The sequence below is a fragment of the Neopsephotus bourkii genome, unplaced genomic scaffold (assembly GCF_033783945.1).
Source record: "Neopsephotus bourkii isolate Nb327-2 ecotype Australia unplaced genomic scaffold, CSIRO-AGI_Nbou_v1 NB_196, whole genome shotgun sequence".
Classification (NCBI taxonomy): domain Eukaryota; kingdom Metazoa; phylum Chordata; class Aves; order Psittaciformes; family Psittacidae; genus Neopsephotus; species Neopsephotus bourkii.
Window position 1 is genome coordinate 7064722 of NW_026900709.1, and position 23049 is coordinate 7087770.

At 38.4% G+C, this 23049-nt stretch overlaps 1 protein-coding gene across 5 annotated transcripts in view; it reads right to left on the reverse strand.

Moving 5' to 3' along the window:
• Positions 1-23049, reverse strand: part of PARD3B (par-3 family cell polarity regulator beta) — a 415652-nt gene that overhangs the window by 212786 nt on the left and 179817 nt on the right. For all 5 annotated transcript variants that reach the window (XM_061378222.1, XM_061378232.1, XM_061378213.1 and 2 more), the window contains 4 exons: positions 21122-21213; positions 9179-9265; positions 5453-5578; positions 882-1240 (listed from right to left, as the gene is read on the reverse strand). In XM_061378222.1, coding sequence (XP_061234206.1) covers positions 882-1240; positions 5453-5578; positions 9179-9265; positions 21122-21213 — 664 coding nt within the window. The remainder of the gene's footprint in view (positions 1-881; positions 1241-5452; positions 5579-9178; positions 9266-21121; positions 21214-23049) is intronic.

Sequence of the window (23049 nt, forward strand, 5' to 3'; positions counted from 1 at the left end):
TACGGAGAACACTGAAGCAGGTTTTGTTAACACAAAGCTGAAGAGTTCAGGAGTAAAAATGAGTGATTTAAGTTAAGAAATAACAAAAAATTAAGAAATGACAGCTTGATTACATTCATTACATGTTAAAAGCATAAAGTTACAGACAGTTTTTAAAAGGGCCACTTCTGGCATCAAATTTAAGTCTCAGCCAAATCAGAGACAAAAATTAAATGGAAAATATAAATGCTAATTGGGATCTGCTTGAGCACATTTTACTACATGTGCATAAACTTGCTACTCCACGCAAAAGAAGACATCTGCACTGAGCAGCAATTAAAGACATAAACGTAAAATTCAGCCTGCTTGACAGCTGAATAAATACAGATGGGAAGAAAGTGCAGAAAAAAAGGGAAAGACAGGTAAATCTGTAGTCAGCTCCTTGGATAACATGAAACAGAGCAGAATGTATTTTTAAACAGATCTTTAAAAGCATGTTGTACCAGTGCTGTGGTCAGTCAGCAGATATGAAGAAAACACATCATCATCAGACAGTTCACATTTTCATTCTGTACTTATGAAAAGTCTAAAGATCTCTTAATACTGCATGCTGCTAATGAAATACCTTCTGCATCATCAGTATCAGATGTTTTAAAATCAATAGTTCTAGGGAACATGCACCCAAAATTTATCAGAAAGCTGACTGGTGAGAACTTCACTGTTAACAGACCTCTACTGTTTGGATGTTTTGGAACTTTTCAACTACACTTCTAATGTCACTAGTTTAGTTAAATCATGTATATAATAGTTAAATCATATATATTTAGTTAAATCATATATATATATAATCTCACTATAGAGAACATGATACAGAATTAATCATATCATCTCCAAAATCTTACCTTTTTTCAGGTCAATCTTTATTTTCTTCGCATTTTTTTTATTGCCAAAGCCCATAAGTGGAGACAGGGAGGGAGAAGATGGCTTTCTACCCAGACGTGGGAGGTTGGGGCTCTTAGCTTGTTGTAGTGTTGCCTGTACACCTGCCTCAAAGCTGCTTGCTCCAGAAAGATTAACTATTTTCAGAACAGGTTTTGGATGAACAGGAGGTGGAATCTTTGTTTTTGCAACTCCTTCTTCGTTATCCAGAAAACAAAGAGGAGCAATAGCAGACTTCTCATATTGTTCTCGATTATACGAAGGAAGGATTTCCAAGATGACACTTGGAAACTTCATTGCCTGACGGAAGATGTCCTGAGCCCTTTAAAGGAAAGGTATGAAAATTCACTTCACAAACTGGAAAATTTGGGCAGAGTTTGAAGTTATTTTAAACTCCTTTACTTTTCAAGTAGGAAAACCACATCTGTCAGAATTCCTGACATCAGCCAGAATAAACTAATGAACACAGTTCTGCATGCGGTACATGAGGAATGGAAGTTCTGATGGCAAAAGCTCACCAAAAGACTCCTGAAGACATAGGTTGTTACCTTTTTCAAGTGTTTGTCTGCTACATATTTTCTTGTTGGCATAGAAGCACACTGAGCACTTATGACCAATTGCTCTGGTGGATACAACTGCTCTGAGCAAGCTCAAGACTCTGCTTATTCCAACTACAGCCTAACTGCCCCTCAGATTCCTTAATCTTTTCATTTTCACCTAATGCAACTACTGGCTGATTCTACAGCTGTAAAAAAGGATGAGGGTATGGGATATATTAGATATATTTCAGAAGAAATATTGTGACTGCAAATGTTGCAATACAAAAGGATGATGGTATGGGATATATAAATATCATTTTTAAAAAAAGGTGTACAAAAAGGTGCAACTCTTTGTGTGGTTCTACCTAAACAGATAAATAAATAAATAAATATTACTCACATCTTCCAAGCAGTAACCTCTTCCGAAGGTGGGCATATAGACTTAATAAATGCCATTATAGGTGTGCTCAATTGCAACATCAGAAACTGTGTCAGAGCATTTAATGAAACTACTCCCCTTGAACTGGTGGCATGGTAACAATACAGACTTCAGGTTCCCATGCATTTCAAGGCAATTAAGACAAGTCAACCAAAGCAACTGTTCATAAAGCTTTCCCTGGATTTTGAGTAACCAATAGATCTGGACAATCAAGATATTTTACAAACCCTGGATTCTAAAGGAACAAAGGATGCTTCTCTCTCTATATGCTTTCCTCTCCCACCTTCTGATGAAGTGCACTGATTTTCTTCCATATTGCATAAGACAACTCAAGTACAAACAGAAGTAGTAGCTGAAGCACATTTTGAGAATGAAAAATCAAGAACTCTTGCTTAGCAAAACTAGGTCAAGAGGGGACGTAGTGGCCACATTAATTTTTAAATAAATCATGGTGTCCTTTTGAAAACAATTTACAGTTCTCCCACCTTTCTGCAGCATGTCTGTCAGTCAAAGTCAATATTTTACTGAACTCTTCGCTATAGATTTACACTCAGTTATGCAACAGGAGTTAATCTTGAATGTACTTCCAAAATAAACAGCTTTTTACACGTATACAGAAAGGAAGCTACTGGAAACGTTAACATCTTGAATACACACCTATTGCTTTCCCAGGTGAAAGCCACATGGTACTTCCACCTTGCAGCTATACACAGCGGAAGGAAGGGTTTGTTTTCAAGAAGGTTTTTTGCAGCATGAAGATACTGAAGTCAGGGGGCAGTCCCAATGGATATTGCTGTGGGAAAGTACCATCTTGTCTACACTGAGTGTATGGGCACCAAGGGTCAGAATAATTAGTTGACAAGAAGCTTTCAGAAGAGAAACCTCAAACTCACAAAAGAAAGGTAGCACTGAGAGTGCTTTAAGGAAGGTATACTTTCAGTATCACCCTCAAAGATTATGTTTCAGATCTGTAAACAGCACTGTCCCTCAGAGGTTATAGTTTACACTCTCATCTGTGGCCTGTAAGTGTTTCCAAGGACAGACCTTACTCTGATAGTAGAAACTATGACATGCTCCCAGCATGAGGATGTAAACTCATAGTCGGGTTTCTTTCACACCCCATCTTCATCCTTGCAAGTAGCCACTTGGTCATACATTGCAAGGTAATTTAATAACTCAAGTTTCAAGAGATGAATATTTTAAATATATGAAAGAGAAAATATAAGACGATCTTCAAACAAAAAATAGTGTAAATAACACCAGACATCCTGTGGGAAAGCTCTTGAGGGGCAAAATAACTGGCTGCACTTCAAAGAGAAAAAATAATGTATGGAGGAATTTACATTTCTTGAGACCCCAAATGCATACTTTAAAAGAAGTAAGGGAGTCAATTAAAAGAGGTGCTAGAAACTCTGCAACACAACAGAATGTAATTGAATGGATTAACAGCAAATGAAAAAGCAGACCAAGAGTCCCAATAAATAAAACTATTATAAACATGGGAATACAGAAAGTAGGCTGCTATTACAGTTGCAGGAGCAGCAACCATCAGGAGCAATACTAGAAAGTCTCCGCTGAAAACGGAGACAGTATGTAACAGTCTCTGCTAAGTGTTAAAACAGCTTTTACAAGGGTTACGATGAAATGTCAATTTGAAACTAGCAAACAGATTTTCCTCTCAAAGGAGTATCTGATGACTGCTTCTGGGTCAACAATTATTGGGACAATACTCGTCACATCCATTGCAATTACTACATTTCTGTGACTTGGACTTCTGTCAGGTTAGTACAGCTATGTCATGCCAGATGAAAACTAAAAGACATATCCACTGAGAGTTTCAACCTGAAAAGCTGCATTCTTAGCCATTCTCAACAGCCAAGGAAGATGGATGATGCCAGAAGGCTGTTCTGGGAAGGCAAATTCAGCAGAACAATGTTACAGCACATGGGACCAGGCTAAAGCTTGTCCAAAATACTCCTCCCAGCCCCTAAACGATGTGGAGTACTCATTGCCCCCAGTTTTTCTCCTCAGATCCAACACCACGAAACCACTACTTGTAACTGTAATATAAGGTGATTTAGACCAATTAGATTACATCCTGCTCTGAATCACATTTTAGTTACTTCTCTCACTCTCCCCATCACAGAGAGAGATTGTCTAACAAGACCAGCCTCTCTAAACTAGCAACCGTCTTTGTGAATATCTTATCCAACTCCCAAAACATTACAACTTGGAGAAAACTAAGTCTCCTGCATTTCTCATTTTGAAGGAAATGCCTGATGGGGAACTGGCAAGTTTACTGCAGTACTTTTAACTGTCCCAAAATCTAGTAACCTTATAGAAAAATTTGTGGAGTCCTCCACTCCACATATATTTCCATGGGTGTAAAGTCTCTGGAGAGCTAGATACCAAAAAAAAAAAAAAAAAAAGATTACATATAATTTTGAAAAGGGAGGTTTTGATTCAGGCAAAATCTCACTTGAGAAGGATACAACTTCATTACAAAACTGCACAGGTGAGGCAACAAACATTTTCATATATAACATTCATGTTCTGATAAAGTCGGTATCTCATGTAGCAACATTGGTGGAAGAGAATGGCACGTATTGTATTGCAGCAGAATATGTTTACCACCAAATATGCAGAAAGCAGAAACTTAAAAAGCTGTTAAGCAGCAAAAAGCACAGCCTCAAAACCAAGGTAAATACCCGCACTACAGAACTATGCTGGTTTTATGAAAACCTATTTTGCAAATATTTATCCCTAACAGTGAAATTACTTATTGGATTTTAGTCTGGAAACCTTGAACTGTTTAGAAAGTTAAGCTTCAACTCCCTTGACATCTCAATAGATTTTTGTTATATTATAAACAATCACTCAGCTGTCTAAACATATGGATTAAAAGTAAAAACAAATTACTGTTTAATTACTACAGCAAATATCTGTGAAATTTGAGAGGCTATTCTTTTGTGCAACAATGTCACATTAATTCACAGCCTATCAAAACAACCTGTTACTTCATTTGAGATAGGGAATAAATGTCAACAGATTTGTAATAAAAGTCATAAGAGGTGAGACTTCCCATTTAGCTCAACTAAGCACAGTTTGACAGTAGTAGTATTTTTAAAATATTAAATGCTCAGAAAGCTGCAGCACCAAAAGAAACCCAAAATGGATCTTATTTCATTTGCAAAAGCTCATAAAAACCACGCTGCAATGTTGACTCATTCTGAAAGTCTTATGAGGGAAAAATTACAAAAAAAAAATATGGAAAGAGATAACAGAAAAATTAGAAAGTGAAGATAACTATTAAGAATTTAAAGCTACTTAAATTAAGTAAGCACAATAAGTTCACTAAGACTCCAAGTCAATTCCTTCCCTCAGATTTCACATTATTTGAAGGCTTCAGAAAGAAAATTACAAAGTCTCTGCCAGGTACCAATTTTACAGGCATTTTATCTGAAATAAATACTAATCCCTTTGCATGAATCACTTAATAAACACAGCACTGTATAAAATCCTGGCTAGTTAAAAGTATCTGCAAACTAGCACTTACTGTGCAAAGGTTTTATCTGTAAGGTCCACATGGTTAATCTTCACAATGCATTCATTTTCATGGAATAGACCATCACGCCTGGACCTGCTGTTTTCTTCTATACCACGGATGAAGAGCCCCAGCATCCTAAAAGACACACACACAAAAAAAGTGAAACCTATCCTTATTCTGATGAATGAATCTATAGCAACTAAAAATAGATCTTAATCTCTACCGTGTATCAGATGAGACAGAGTAGACCACTATGAAGGGTTTAGCCTGGAGAAATTATTTCCAGCTTGCTCTTTATCTAAAAGGCAGGGGATTTCAAGAAACACCAAGAAAAACTGCTGGATACTAATGCTATGCTGCTTGCTAGAACTTGGGGAACCACAGTCCCATAAGTCATACTTGGAGAAAAAGAAGAAAACACCTAGATCTCCCTATCCAGTAAAACATTTGAATGTAGTTTAAGCAATATTTTTCTGAGACTAAGAAAACTTAAAATGCTCCAAAGAAATGCACAAACAGATAAAAAGTAATTTTGTAACTCAACTACAGTAAACTGAAGAGGCATTAGGGAAAAAAAAACAAAACAAACCAAACCCAAAAAACCAAACCAAACACTATTTCTACAAATGAAACTTTCTAGTTGCCAAAGTCCCTTGTTTTGATACATGACAGCAATACTATTTATTCATGGAGCAGGAGAGCAGCAGAACATCAAAATCTACACAGAAACTATTGATAATGTGGTAAGAAGACACGTATGGGTGGTGCAAAATTCCATTGTGGCTAACTGCTGGGAACACTAGGCTAGTTCTGTCCTACCTGGCGCATCGCTGGACTGCAGACTACAACTCAACATAGATTTATCCAATGATACCATCATAATGTCCAAAATACCTGACAACTGCATGTTTGTGAAGAACTTTTATAATCAAGTTTTACCCACTAAATTTCCATACCACATCAGCATTGAAGGCAGATGACCTTTAGAGACCATTTACTACTGGTTGTACTCCATAAAATATTAACGTGCAATTTCCAACATGCCAGCATTCCAACAACAAAATGGAAGTCTTGTATTTTTTTCTCAGATTCATGACTGCCCCTCATATTTAAGTCTATTCAACAGATTCACAGCATGCCATTAACTATTTCAAACAATGCTATTATGTTCACTGTGAACCTGGTTTTAGATTTACTGCATGAAGATTTAAAAATTTATATCATATCAATGTACTTTAAGCAAAAACTTTGTTCCTATTGACTATTAATTCTTCAAAACATCTAACACAATAAAAAGATTTAATCTATCACACAAAGATTCTCATGCAACCAGTGTTACCCTTCACTCAAGGATTCAAAGGGGAAGTGGTGGTAAGGGGACACAGCTCTATTGACGACAAACATCCAACTAGGGGCAATCAGCCACCAAAACCCTAATAAAATATATAATAAAACTATTAACTATAGAACTAATACTATATATACTATATACTGTAAATTCTAAACTAATACTATAAATACTATATATTTACTATAGAACTAATAAAAATAATTATGTTAAGATGCAAACCAATAAAAGTAAAAAAATAAAAGAAACTACAAATTAAGTCAGATGCTCACTATTTCTGTGATACTTAGATACTGCATCCATATACTGCAGTAGGATTGCCCACTTATCTGAAACTCGTGTGTGCAAGTGGTTTGAGTTACATGTGCTGTGGCAGCTTAAATTCATTACTCCATTACTTTTTCCCATAGACTCAATTTTAGCATTATTTTAATACACCATTAAATTTTAATTTCTCTTTTTAATGATATCTAAGTGCAAAAGAAAGGGGAGAAATTATTTCTATTAGTTTTGTAGTTCCTGCAGAAACTAAGATTTTCTCAATTAATACAATTTTTAATGACCTCTAGAAAAAGCTTGCTCTGCAGCAGCACTGGGCTAAAGCCAGCATTACCTTGTTAGAAGATAATGCTGCAACTGAAATATGAGACCAAGTTAGTCATGGCCAGCGTGCCCCCATAAACTGCTATCTTGTGATTAACAGAAATAAAAGATGCTCTTCTGCACTTTCTCCTGTTATGATGAGTTAAAATTTATACACTAGTCTCAGGCTTGATTAAATAAGAGGGACAAGCAATTTAAGTCACTCTAGTGCTTTTACAAAGATATCGGTATGCTACTGCCAAGGGTCATTAAAATTTCAAGACAACTGTCTAAACCAGTAGTCCACCTGTCAAAAACCCCTTTGCTCCAGGGGATCACCAAAAGCATTTGCAAATAAGGACATATTATCACACATGCAATGTAGACCAAGGAACTCCATGTTTTCTTCATGGAGGTCTTTAAAAGCTGCACCTAACACACTGATACTTCAGTACAGAACTGTATTACAGTCACAATAATTACTGATTTTAATAGCTTGCAATTTCACCACATTTTTACCTAATGATCGTGAAGTAACAGTGTAAGCCCTACAACCTTTATGGCATACCTATAACAAAGATCTATTGTCTCCATTTCATGAAGGGGTAACAGACACAAGTGCCTTTCAAGACAAAGAAGCAGACTGCACAGTCAAGGACACAACTCTGACTTCCTACAGTTCCCACTGAAGACCAACTTTCTTCTTGAGACAGTGATGATACTTTTACAGGCAGCAGGTGGATGTCCATTTTCCCTTTTGGTAACGAAAACCTTGTGAATGAATTTGGGTCTACTTACAAACTCGGGTCTTACCAAGAAAACATTTATATACGCAGACCTTTCCAAGGCAATTTAGTCTTTCACATTCTCTGTTCTACATGAAAGTTGACAAGTAAAGAAACACTTAAGAATTAGACAATTTTTACTTTTGCAATAATTGTCTTTGTGTTACAGGCAGCCATTTTGCTATCAGGTAGTGTCACTTACGACTCTGGCAATTTCCCATCTCTTATTCAGAGCTGCCAGTGTCAAATTAATTCTCTGGTTAAGGCTCTGCATGTCAAATTTCAGCCTAGAATTTTTTATATTTTAACATCTGGGTTACCTAGCTTGAAAACCAGTTAGAATGAAAATGCTGACACTGTCTTAACTACAGTGCATCAATATGAGCATGCTGCTATAATAGGCTTTTGTGATCTCAACAGACTATGTTAAATCATTTATAATTAAAGTAATTGTATTGTGACAAAGAAAAGTTCATGGTATAGTGCACATTTTATAAATGCTATACAACCAGAACTGAAGGGTGGCTTGAAAAATATAAGGCACGACCAGATAAGAAAAGGGTTTTTTTTATTTTTCATGTCTGATATGTCACTAAGGAAGGGCCTATGAAGAGAAATTCAACAGGGGATGGGAACAAACAATAAAAAGAAAACTAACCGTTCCCTCCGCCCTGAAACACCCCCCCCCCCCCCAACTAAACTCAAACCCTACACCCACAAAACCAACTCGACACCAGAAAAAACAACTAACCCCCTAGGCCTCCACCTTTAGTATTACATTGTTCTACAGAGACTCTACCATTCAGAGAATAAAACCAGAGGCAATTAAAATGACATACAGGAACATACGGGCAGGTATCGTCTTACACGTAACTTAGACTAGAAAATATTTTGGGGTGTCATAGATGAGTTTTCATTTGACCATTTATTTTCCTTATGGTTAAATCATAGGTATTTTAAGAGAACTACAGCTGAAATCCTTTCATAAATACACTTCTAAGCAATGCAGAAAATCCTTACCTTCCACTCAGTGATGAAAAAAAGGGTACTACATGTATTCCCAAGGGTCCACCTTCCCCAGAAATCTCCACTGTTTTTGTCAGCTCACTAAAAAAGAGCACAAGGAAACATATCTCATATGCTTCTTCACAGAATTCTCTATGTTAAAAATAAACTTCTGATTATTTAGATAGTGAAAAAGGTAGAAAAAATATTCAACTCTGAGCTCACAAATATGTAAAAATACAATGAAATGTAAAATGGCTATCAAATTCTTTAATTTTTTAGATTAGCATTTGTGTACTTTGAAAGACACCAAGTATTCGACATTTTCCTAAGTCAACACTTAAGTAAATTAACCAGAATATTAAAGAGTAAGCTTGTAAGTCAGGAGAGACTTCATCAGTAAAACGAAAGGGTTCTTCTACATGTTCTTAATTTAAGCTCCACATGAGCTGCTTCAGGCAATTTCCCCATAGGGATACATTATAAACACAAAGATCACACATTAAGGACATCAAGCCAGTAAGTAAATTAGTCAAATCATATTTAAATATCTTGATTTCTGCTATCAGTTGCAGAGCCTCACTAACAAAGAGCAAAACAAACTAAAATCCAAAGTGCAACTCAGCTCATTTTATCAGGAAGCTTCCTTCCTCAAACACCATTATCAGAAACTTCTACATTGTCTCTGTCAGATTTTTGCTGTTTCATGGCTATGTGCCGTTTTCATTTCCTATTGAGTATTTTACACTGCCAGCCTTCCAGTGACCTTAACTCTATTCTGGGTGATTATAATTTGAAAAGGAAGCTATTTGAATTGGCTAAAACATTAAAAAAAAAAAAAAGAAAAGGAGATAAATGGGTGTAATGTCTGTATTCAAGCAGACCACATTCCTTCTTTCTATACTTACCTACTTTAACACCCCTCCCTTCAAATTGTACTGAACACCATCAACACTCAGGATTAGTTACAGTGGAAAACTACTGGAGTTTTGCATTGCCACTAAAACACCCTAACAACCTCAAGCTGTAAGAAGCTCTGTGCTTGCACACCAGTCCTATAGCCTTTACAGAACACATAAAACTGAATGAAATGGCCACTTAACGGACTGCCTGAGTTGAAGACTCAGCCTAACTGATGTAAATGGAGGCTGCTGTTGAGAATAAGATTTCTGACCTTTCTCTAAAAACCATGCAACAGATCTAGAAAGCCCACATTTGCAAGATAAGATGACCAAGCTGACCCTTCTGCATCACCCTACCCTCCCCCCCCCCCCCCCAAACGATTTTTTTCCTAGTACAACTTCCTCTGGGATCAGCTGACTGGTCTCACTGACCCATGGGCTTATGATTGTTGGGTATGATGCAAAAAGCAGCAGAAACTCACAGGCAGAACGGAGGAATCTGTGACCAGCCAACACACAGTTACACCGGATTAGCTACAACATAAAAACACACAGCACAGCTCGGCCCTCTCACAAGGAGGACAATTACTACAACTGATCTTAGACAAAGGCTGGCATTGCTTCCTCATAATGCAAGAATTCTTTTGATTTTTTTGTAATGAACCTTCATCCAGCTTCATAATAATTAATCAGAAGCAACTTGCCCTAAGATATAATAATTCTTAGCTTAGTCAGCTTAATATGGGATTAATCCTATGAAATAAATTCATATGATTTTCTCCTGGTCTTGGAGCTTGGAGAGGTGTGTGAGTTGTTTGTTGGGAGTTTTGGGGAGGGGTTTTTTTGTTTGTTTTTGTTCATTATTATTCCCAGAAGTCCAACACTGGAATGTGACCAAATTTCATGGACTTGATTTTCTATAAAATTGAAATGGACAGACCCTGAACAAGAAGCAGCTACCACTGATCCCAATGTAACAGATTTTCATGTTGTTATATTTATAACAGACACAATCAAGAGGCATTTCTATTTGCTGATCCTCTTGTCTCCCATATTTCCCCCTCTTCATAAATCAACCAGGGAAATCCTGACAAAATCTTCCTGTAAGTTTCTTTTTGGAGACATTTGTTTTCTAGTGAAACTGGCCAGAAAAGCTAATGAGGGTTGTTACCAAAAGCTCAAAAATGCATGCATAGGATATCAAACCTTCCTTCAATTCCATCTTCTACTTCCTCCAATTCTCTTAAAAAAAAAAAAAAAAAAAAGTTAAAAAACTACTTTATTGCCTTTTGAAATTCTACAGAGCTAAAACATGAGCAAATTAAGTAGTCAAATCCTATAGATCCAGAAAATAATCAGAAGTAGTGAATGGGCTTTCATCTGAACAGGAAAAATCTAAATAAGTTACTGTTGTCCCCACATAACCCCATGTCACTTAAGTACTCCAGGGAAGTTGTCTTCCCAAATAACTGTAAAACAGAGCAGGGATTTTTTTTGAGGGCTATCATTACAGACAGGTTAGCTGTCATATTAAATCAATGCACTTGCAGCTGTAAGAAGGCTCAAAGCCAAAGACAACACGCAAGTTTAGTTTTAAATCTAACATGAAATCTCCACACTAAGAAAAATATGTTTCTTTGTGAAAACAAATAGCCCACATAGAATCACAGAATCATAGAACGGTTAGGGTTGGAAAGGACCTTAAGATCATCAAGTTCCAGCCCACTTGCCATGGGCAGGGACACCTTGCTCTAAACCATATTACCCAAGGCCTCGTCCAACCTGGCCTTGAACACTGCCAGGGATGGAGCATTCACAACCTCCCTGGGCAAACCATTCCAGTGCCTCACCACCCTAACAGGAAAGAATTTCCTCCTTATATCCAATCTAAACTTCCCCTGTTTAAGTTTTAATCCATTACCCCTTATCCTATCACTACAGTCCCTAATGAAGAGTCCCTCCCCAGCACCCCTATAGGCCCCCTTCAGATACTGGAAGGCTGCTATGAGGTCTCAATGCAGCCTTCTCTTCTCCAGGCTGAACAGCCCCAACTTTCTCAGCCGACCTTCATATGCACATTCTGTATTAGTTTTGAAAACTCTGTGGCACAACCTGAAAGTCATGGATATAAGGAAGCACTAAATATCCAGAATAAGAGCACATTCTGTATACATATATAAAAGGTACTTTAGAATTATATTTTAAGAAAAATCTATGAGTCAGAATGACTTCTCAGGACAAAAGTGATTCTTACATCTGAGACAAAACTGTCCTACATAATAGCTTTAACAGATCTTTGAGGAACGTGTTTTTTAGAACTGTTTTCATTGTTTTGTTTAGGAACCTCAAAGATCAGAGACTTGGAAAAATTTGACATTATTCACTAATGCTGTCCATCTTTCAGCAGGTTTAATCTGCCCACAAGAACAGTGAACTCCAGCTGCGTACTACTCCACACTGGTTAGTTTACACTACATTGGAGAAAGTATGCAGGAATAGGGCATGGCTGAAGGAGATCCTAAACAGGGGGAGCTTTAAGAATTCTAATTACTAAACACCCAGGGGAAAAAGGGACAGCAAAATGCTGGGACTCTTTAGTTCGACAGAGTCAAGTACAAAAACTGAAAGAAGGGGGTAGGAGAAAGCAGAATGGCTTTCCACTGCTGGTTGATAGCTATGATACTGACAACAAAGAGGATAATACATACAGATATATTCTTACAGAAATCAAAATAAGTGAACTTTAAAAAAAGCATTTATCTCAGTGAAATGTATCAGAACTGCAGGGCTCATCCAAACCAGAAACACAGCACTCGGGCTTCTTTATATGCATGCTGGCATCTCCCTTCCCCTTGCTGCACTAGAGGTGCCTCAGAGGTCTCAGCAAAGGGAGGACACCTGCCTAGCATGACCTGACTGTGGCATCCAAGACCACATTCAATATTGTACTATTGATTTTTAACCTGCAGAAGCTCTCATCATTTACTATTTAAATTCTTCATTGCTTGATGTTTATTGATTTCTGCCAGATTCTTTACAGTCTATCACATTTGTCAGGAAGGCTTGCCATGCATATTATTAAAAATGTTGATGAGTACAGTTTAGCAAAGAGAAGATGTATGTATGTGCATAGTGAGGGTACACAGAAGTCCATGTGTAACATGGAAAGCAAAACTTAAATGGAGTGCTGCACATATCCAGTGGTGAATCAGTCTGATGTTCAGATTGGCAGTGACCTGGCTGTTGAATTCTATGGCTCCCCCTCCTGAGAACTGTATCAAGAATTAGCAGTTTGTCAGTTATGCAATGGGAAAAGGTCTTTTAGCTGAAACCTTCTCTGCACTATCCAATAATACCAAAGAACCAATCTCAACCACTGAGCAGACAGATCTGGAAAGACCTCTCTCCAGAAACAGACTATGTGCAGCTCTCCAACCGGACCTAGTTTGCTAACGCACTCTGACCTTCCCCAGTGACAAACATGAGGAGAATCTTTGTAGGGTATTTCTTGGAGAGTGCAGTAGATGCAGCCTGAAGCAGACTGTTTTGCAACATACTGAAGACAGTACCTTGGGAAAAGCTGCATTCTGCATGGGTTACGGGGAAAAACTTGTCATCATATGCATGTCACAAGAATCTACTGCTTGAGTAAACACAAATCAAGCATTTATCATTCCAATGGCATATGCTTTTGCCAATTTAGGCTTATTCAACACTTGCACATAAGTCTTCAATTCAGGCACAACATGGCAAAGTGAAAACCTTTGCATAGATCACTGAATTCCTCATATGTGTTTAAGATATAGATCATTAAGCTGCTGCCTCTGAAAAGAAAAAAATCTCTTAGCTCAGGATGTCAGCGTTTCCCTTGCAATCAGAAAAGCACAGCTGATACTGTGAATGCGCTTTGTGGTGGTGCTGACCACAGCCAAGTAAAAGGCAAAGGAAATGTCACTCTGATGCAAGGTGCTCACAGATGAAGTTACGAAGCTGCACTCCCTTACTTGTTCTTCACTTGCGCTTCCCACCCAATGAGCCAATGCTGCTGTTCCAGCAGGGGAAAGCATCCATTAACAAGGGGTGCTGACATCTGGTAGAGAGCACTGGCCTACAGGTAATACCATGATACCAAATGGAATTTTAAAGAGGAAGTATGCACGGATTTATCCAAATAAAGAGGGTGGTGACGCTGTCTATGAACTACTTCTGCATATAAAACAGTACGGTAGTTGACGGCACGAAAGTGTCTGTACCAATTCTTCCAGAGAAGCTTCCAGAGTAGCCAGCTCAACTCAAGCTGTCAGACAGCCCATTTCCATCTACTTCCTACCCCTTTTCCACATTTTAACTTCCCTCTTCTAAACTACATACTCAAAGCTCTGGTGAAAATATCTTGAAAGCCCTGAAGATGAAATGAGTTCAAGATGTTAAACAGTGTGAACACACTCAAATGATGAAAATCTGAGCAGTATCTATCTAGGGATAGAGAGCACCCTCCAAGGAGAGAAGAAAGCAACTGAGCATGCAGCGTCAAGGAGAAGCTTTCCAGTCACAGTTAAGAAAAGTGCTCACCCTCTTTTAGAAGAGACAGGCACATTTCATCTGCTCCACTTTATACAAAGCTGAACAAACTATCCACAAAGCTTAAATATTTGCTGTGAAATAATATCAGAATGTTCCAGGTTTCAGGTTTGAAGAGGTAATCAATCACCCTCTCCTAACTAAAACGCGTTAAATCTAGTAAAGATTCACCGTAGTCCAGATTCCCCCCCCCAGTAATATTAGTTCCCACAAGATTGACTGCCTAAAAGTTTAGAGAGAAACCAGACAGCCTGCATGCACCAGCTCTCTGTGTCTTTTTTATTTAAATCAAGTTGTTCCAATCATTTGTTATTAGACTAATGAAAGACACAGTAGTTTAAAAAAAATAAAATACTGAGAAGGAAAAGAAATGCTGCAGTTACACTTTAATTATGTACCTACAATGTTTAAACCAAGGAACTGATCCTGACCTCTGTGAAAAAGAAGTGGGAAGACAGCAAATTGGAACATAATGAAAACATGTAATGAATTATCTATGCATAAATTACCCTTTGAATTCCAAATAATCCACTGCTATTAAACTAAACATCCATGTCCAAGCAGATTCATGTTTACTACTCCTTAACATTCGATTTTACGAGGAAAAGCAAGGTTTTCAAAACCAGTATTTCTATGTATAAAGTGCTAAGAGATTCAATATTAAGGGTTGTGACAAATTTCTATCTGACTTCTGTGGAGTATCAAGATCCTGCTGTTACTTTAAAAATCTTTCAGTCCTAGTCCAGAATATGAAGGGAAGCAAGGAAAAAATATTAAATGTTACACACTGATGGCATTAGAATCATAGAATCACAGAATAGAACCACAGAATCTAGTGGAGTGCCCTCAAGGGTCGGTACTGGGACCAGTACTATTTAATATATTCATCAATGATTTAGATGAGGGAATTGAGTGTACTATCAGCAAGTTTGCTGATGACACTAAGCTGGGAGGGGTGGCTGACACGCCAGAAGGCTGTGCTGCCATCCAGAGAGACCTGGACAGGCTGGAGAGCTGGGCGGGGAATAACTTGATGAAATATAACAAGGGAAAGTGTAGAGTCCTGCATCTGGGCAGGAACAACCCCAGGTTCCAGTACAGATTGGGGAATGACTTGTTAGAAAGCAGTGTAGGGGAGAGGGACCTGGGGGTCCTAGTGGACGACAGGGTGACCATGAGCCGACACTGTGCCCTTGTGGCCAAGAAGGCCAATGGCATCCGAGGGTGTATTAGAAGGGGGGTGGTTAGTAGGTCGAGAGAGGTTCTCCTTCCCCTCTACTCTGCCCTGGTGACACTGCATCTGGAATATTGTGTCCAGTTCTGGGCCCCTCAGTTTAAAAAAGACAGGGACCTGCTGGAGAGAGTCCAGCGCAGGGCAACTAAGATGATTAAGGGAGTGGAGCATCTCCCTTATGAGGAAAGACTGAGGGAGCTGGGTCTCTATAGTTTGGAGAAGAGGAGACTGAGGGGTGACCTTATTAGTGTATATAAATATATAAAGGGGGAGTGTCACGAGGATGGAGCCAGGCTCTTCTCAGTGGCAAACAATGATAGGACAAGGGGCAATGGGTACAAACTGGAACACAAGAGGTTCCACTTAAACTTGAGAAGAAACTTCTTCTCAGTGAGGGTGACAGAACACTGGAACAGGCTGCCCAGGGAGGTTGTGGAGTCTCCTTCTCTGGAGACATTCAAAACCCGCCTGGACACGTTCCTGTGTAACCTTATCTAGGTGTTCCTGCTCCGGCAGGGGGATTGGACTAGATGATCTTTTGAGGTCCCTTCCAATCTCTAACATACTGTGATACTGTGTAATAGTTAGGGTTGGAAAGGACCTTAAGATCATAAGTTCCACCCCCTCTGCCATGGGCAGGGACACCTCGCTCTAAACCATATCACCCAAGGCCTCGTCCAACCTGGCCTTGAACACTGCCAGAGATGGAGCATTCACAACCACCCTGGGCAACCTATTCCAGTGCCTTACCACCCTAACAGGAAAGAATTTCCTCCTTATATCCAATCCAACTAGTCTTCCCTTGCTCTCAGCATCACCTTTGCCACCAAACAAAAAAAAAAACCATCCACCTTCAGAAATCACAAGAGGGTTGTCATTAGTCCTGTCTTTATTTATTCCATTAAAAACTCTACCAATGACCCAGTGTTTCAGTTCTCTCTTCTACCAAAGTTCAGTTCTCAAAAGGTCGAATTAAAATTTTCAGACTCCTGAGGGATATAATCCTGAAAAGTTTCCCAGTACTTTTACAGTGAAATGTTTTAAAGAGAATCCAAGCAAAGGATTTCCTTCCTATTAGCTCCGAACAGAGGAGCTAAAACTCGTCCATGCTGCCATTCATTTAATTTACCAAATGTGCAACTAATTTTACCTGCTTAAATCAGTGAATGGATTTACTTCAAATGGAACAGTTTTCCTACTTGAGTGAGAAATGTAAACCAAGTCAAGTCTGAAGCCTTTAACTTCAGCTGACTAGGCTTCAGAATCATAAAATATTAATCATGGTATTCTTTTCTTCTGCCTCCTTGTGAAATTGGCTGTAGTTAGAGAAGGGACACGGACCTCAGATAGGTTTGTGCTCTGCTGAGAAGGCTCAGATAATTTTTTTGGATGACTAACTACTGTTTTGCTTAAGTGCTATAGGTCATAATAATTACCAAACTCAGTGATGGGAAGGAATATATTCTAGTGAAGGCAGCAAGAACAATAGAAGCTTCTTTCTTCCATACTAGGTAGTGCCTCAAAATTAGGCTGAAATATTAGCCTTACTAATATCATTTAACATGGCTTATTTAAATGAAGGCTTATCATGATTTGGTGGTTTTTCACAGCCCTTGCATCTTTGAAATATCACAAGACAGATATCTGCACAAATCAGAATTTATTTATATAACTAATACTTTCTTTCAGAGAGAACAATGTAAAAGGAGTCAATTTAGATATTAAGATGCTAGTTTTACTACTTGTGGAAAGCTGTTTTATTGTTTCATAATATTTTATTAATATAACCTTATATTGAGTCAAATTAAGGTATAAGTAAGAACGATAAATGGTCTCTAGTGATTAATTTTTCTTTATAAACCTATTACTCTTTAAAAAAAAATTTGGGGAAAGCAGTTTAAAAAAACCCAAAACAACTCTTCACATTTAAGGAAAAAGCCATACAAAAATCAAAATAACTGCCTTAATTTAAATTCTTTAACTTTTGAAATTACAGTGAATTTCACAGAAATACTAACTTTGCTTTACAAAATAATGTGTTCTGAATTCCTTTTAAGGTGACTGAATAAACTGGACTATAATACAAACGCATGAATATAATTCCCAATTTTGAGGGGAAAAATAATCCTCATACTCCACATCTCAGCACTTGCAGGCAAAACAGCATTTTCAAAAATCTCCTCAGGACACAGGAAGCACAAGCAAGGTAAAATTATTTTACTGAGCCTCTACATTTAAAGAAAGACTGCTCCCTTCTCTTTATCTTCATTCTGAGGGATAGGGGGAGAGGTGTATATGTGTGCCTGTTTTGTTGGGGTTTTTTTATGTTTCTCCTTAATGCATCAGTCTCAATGTGGAATTGAGGTTAAGCTGGCAGATTAAGACAACTCATTTTAACCCAAAATTATTTTTTTAGATATATATATATATATATATAAACAATTCAGAAATGTACTCAGGAATACCTTGTTCTGACCAGTTTTCCTTTCCCTCGGCTCCCTGTCTGTTCAGTACTGGTGCTCAGGCCCCAGTTGAGTGGACCCTGACCTATATTCTTTATCACTTTTCCTTCCATGCTCCTGTGTCAAGACAGCTTGCAGAATTCTGCAAAAATCCTAAGGGATTTACAGAAATCCATGCTTATTATAGACTGTTCTGTGACATGCCAGAAAAATGGCCATTTCAGAAAAATGAATACCTCTGAAGAGTATCACAGCAGTCTTTTTCATTGTCAATGCTTCCAAAAACCACCAAAATTAGGCTGAAGATTAAAAGCAAATGAGCATCACAACCTTCTGAAGAATGCCAAATGCAAGCAATGACTTGTTTAACTCAATAAACAATAATACAATCTCAGAAAATTCCTAAGAGGACTTAGACTATCTAAAATGCCCTAGTAAAAGCATAAAGACAACAGTAAATATGAGCATAGTATGCACGGAGCTTGATTAATCCCCATTACAAATTAACGGATCAAGAGACAAATGAGTGCATACATTTGGTGATGCATAATAATTACCTCAGGTGAAACAAGCTGTAGAAGTCTTTAGCAACATTCCATAAAGAGAAAATAAGCATTAGCAGCTAAACCGACAAAGTTCTATACCTGCATGATGAACACTAATCAGGCAGTGTGTAACTTAGAGGCCTGGCAGGTGCAGAGAAATCTGGAAGAGCACTCCAATTCCTTTGCATGATGAGACCATGCTAAAAATATGTACCAGTACCAGCAGACAAGAGAAGAAGCTACAAAATGGCATATAAAGGAGGTGACAAGGAGGCCTCCAAGTAGGAAGAAAAGTATAGACAGATGAGTTGAAAAGCACAACCACACCAAGACAAAAGAAGTCTCACATAAAAGAAATAATAACTCAAAGAACAAGAACAGCTAAGAAATTAACTCCCTTGCATAAAAAAAGACTAATTTTTAACATGTTCTAACAGGAAAGGGGATCCTTCTACCACAGTCCTGGCATGGCCCAGAAGACCACCAGGATTAGAGCCCTGCTTTTGTGAACTTCCCCACAAGGCTTTGGGTATCATGCATCCTTCCCAGACTTCACGCATCCTTCCCAGACTTCACTAAGGTAAAATGGGAATATCAACACATGTTCTTAAATCAATTGTTTGTGAGGATAAATGCTCAAAGATTAAGGTATACAGATACTGTTTATTTCATTTTTTTTCACCCAAGAACGCTGAAGAACCTGGCAGAGGAGCTTGCCAAGTCATTCTCAATAATCTATCAGCAGTCCTGGTGTAGAGGGCAGGTCCCTGAGGATTGGAGGTTGGCCAACATGATGCCTCTCTACAAAAGAGGCAGGAAGGAATACCCCAGAAACTACTGCCTGTCAGCCTGACCTCAGTGCCGGGGAAAGTCATGGAGCAGATCATTCTAGGGAAAATGGGGGGATCGTGCCCAGTCGGCACGGTTTCATGGAGGGAAGGTCCTGCTTAACCGACCTGATCTCCTATTATAAGGTGACTTATCATAAGAGATGAGGGAAAAGCTGTGGACATTGTCTGTTTGGACTTAGTAAAGCATTTGACAATGTGTCCCACAGAATCCTCCTGGAGACACTGGTTGCTCATGTCCTGGACCATTCTTTGCTGGGTTGGAAACTGGCTGTATGGCAGAGCCCAAAGACTGGTGGTAAATGGTGTCACATATAGTTCGCAACTGGTCACTAGTGGTGTCCCTCAGGGCTCAGTGTTAGGGCCAGTGTTGTTTAATATCTTCACTGATGATCTGGATGAGGGTATCAAGTGTACCCCTCAGTAAATTTGCTGATGACACCAAGGTGGTTGGAAGCATTCATCTGCTGAAGGTTAGGGAGGCTCTGAAGAGAGATCTGGACAGTCTGGACCAACAGGCTGTGGCCAGTGACAGGAGGTTCAACAAGGCAAAGTGCCATTTAGAATTTTCCCTGTGATTTCAGGAACAATAAACACTAAAGCTCATTATTAAAGCTCTTGGGAAACACAGTTTCTTCTTATTTCAGCTATGCAGCTCTCAAATTTTACTGTATTGGCTTCCAATGCAGATTATATATTTACCTAAGTTTCACTCAAAATGTACTCTCATCAAAGTAAAAGTGATTCCTGAAACCATCAATGTAACCACTACCACCTTCAGTTTTAACAGCAATGGCCATCACTGTTTTATTATAACTGAAGAGAGAAAAAGGATGCATTCCATCCGACTACTCTAGTGAGGCAATGCACAGGGAAATACTGCAAATATTGGCTATAGTTTTCACAGTGTATAAACATAGACATAAAATCTACTACCGGATATAGCAAAGTAATAACCTTACTACCCAAAACCAGAGGTGACATTTTAACTAAAAAAGATCATTTTAGGATTATATGGTTCAGCTGAGTTGTTATTTATTGAGATATATTACCTACAAATATCCTCTATCTTGACATTAATACTTGCAGGACTGAGTAGAAAGCAAAAACAAGAGTATACAGCAGCAGCATATTTCCCCCTTAGCCTTATGCTACAAACAGCACAAGAAATTCATATTCATCAACAAGGTTAAAAGACTCATGCACAAATATGTGCTTCAGTATGTGAATTGAGTACATTTTTAGGCTGGGAAAGGAACAAGGAGAAAGAGATCATGACAATGATGAGAACAATGCAGATTCATAGATGCAGCTGGAATGAGAAGCCTGTCTTATCATGCATGTTGATAAACCACACTTGAGTTAGCACTGAACAGATGTTCCTACCTGACAGGGAGCCGGGCCCTCTGAGCCAATAACAGTTCTGTCGGTCCACTGAGGTTCATCTCCCCATCCTGAAATGATACCTGGGAAGCACCCTGTTGAGAGATTTCAAATCACATTTTTAGACTATTATGTATTTATGCATATATATTTTTGAGTCAATATTTTGGAGAGAAAACAAGTCATAAGTAACATCATCTCACTGACAGTGAGGACTGAATGACTCTTTCTGTATGCAATGTACGTGACACAGCATTTGGAAAAACAGGAGGAGATCTAAAGTCCTGCTCTTCACACCAGAGCCCCACCATGCTTCCACTACAGAAGTTCACAGTACCGCTTCCTTACCTGTCTGTCTAACCTGAATGTCACTCTTTCCCATACTAGGCCACCTTCCTTCTGCAACAGCCTCCACAGACCATGGGTAAACCCAAGGGCTTTTCCCCCTCCTCTTTCTATCCCTTAGAGGCATTTATCTGGTAAAGACGTATTTTCAGTTACTTCACAGAAAAAAAAAGAAGTAACAAGTTGGCCAGACATAAAAATACAGTTCACACAGGGACCTGGCATTAATGCTAAAGCTCTTGAAAACCATTTTTTTTCCTTCTTTTTGTGATCCTTAGACTCTCAATGTTTGCATTTTTTTTTCCATACTGGGAGAGGGAAAGAGGTACCAATGAGATAAGACCACTGTCAGCAGGTGATGTATTAGCTTTAACGTACTGTACTTCGTTACAACCCTTATGGCAATAATGTAAACAGAGCAAAATCCGTAACAAAGACCTTCTTTGGAGAGGTCACTTCTGTCAACTCCACAACAGGAGTATAGCTGGAAGACATAAATCTTCAGCTGTCAACACACCAAAAGAATTCAATTCGGAGCTTGATCTTAACCAGATAAAGCCTAAAGTTAATAATTATTTTTCTGTTGTTGCAGTGGTACAGTTTTCCAGTGTATATACTCGCCATATCAAGTTGTCTCAAGGCAGAAGGTTGCAGCGCTATAAATTAATTCCAAAGAACAAAGCCAGCTAGACAAGCAATTTAATTTTCAATAAAAGCTCTACACTGTGTATTAAAACTTCCAATGTCTCTCGAAAGGTGGCTCTACTCAGAAAGATGGCTTTAAAGGTTTGGAGCTTTCAGTCCTTCAAAGATCTGCAGAACTCATTTTCAGTTTATAAGAATCAAGAGAGCTGTTGGCCAGAGTGCGTTGTTTTGAGTTCTAAAAAAAGAATCATGACCAACCTCGCAAGCAAACCCTTACAATATAAGTCAAACTGGATCCCCTTTTGGTTCACACACTGCTTTTGAACCCACAATATTGGTATGGTTCTCTTTGTGCGTTAATCAGAGCACAAGCCAACAGACGGCTTCCACTGCAAGCCAAATATAGCTCACTAAAAGCGAACTGATGTCACTAATGGAAGAACTATTCTAAGAAATGTATACTGAGTATGTGCCATCTTTTCCAACCACTCTTCACACTGGAACCACATGTCAAGGACCAATTCTTGTTACATGAAGCATATTCCATACTAACCTCATAAATCAGGAGCTCAACCTCAAGTAAAAAACTCAATCACTTGTTCATATTTTACAGACTGATTGTCAGTTTTCAATAGCAGAAGGATTAATGACCCTGATTCCCAAAACTTAACTCAAATTCAGCTGACAGTGCAATAGATTTACAGTGACAGTATTGCAGTTTTCACTTAGGAAACAGGAATAAAAAACAAAATGGTGTGGTAAAAACAAAAGCCAGTAAAGCACATGCATCTAAGAACACTGGAAGTTTTAGAATTTATTTACATAGGGATATTTTGAATTAGGCAACTCTTCTCAGTGCTGTGAAAAGCACATTCTTCAAATTAGGACTGAAGCAGAAGAGAGGGATCCCATCAAGTAACAGCCCTCTGAAAACAACTGTA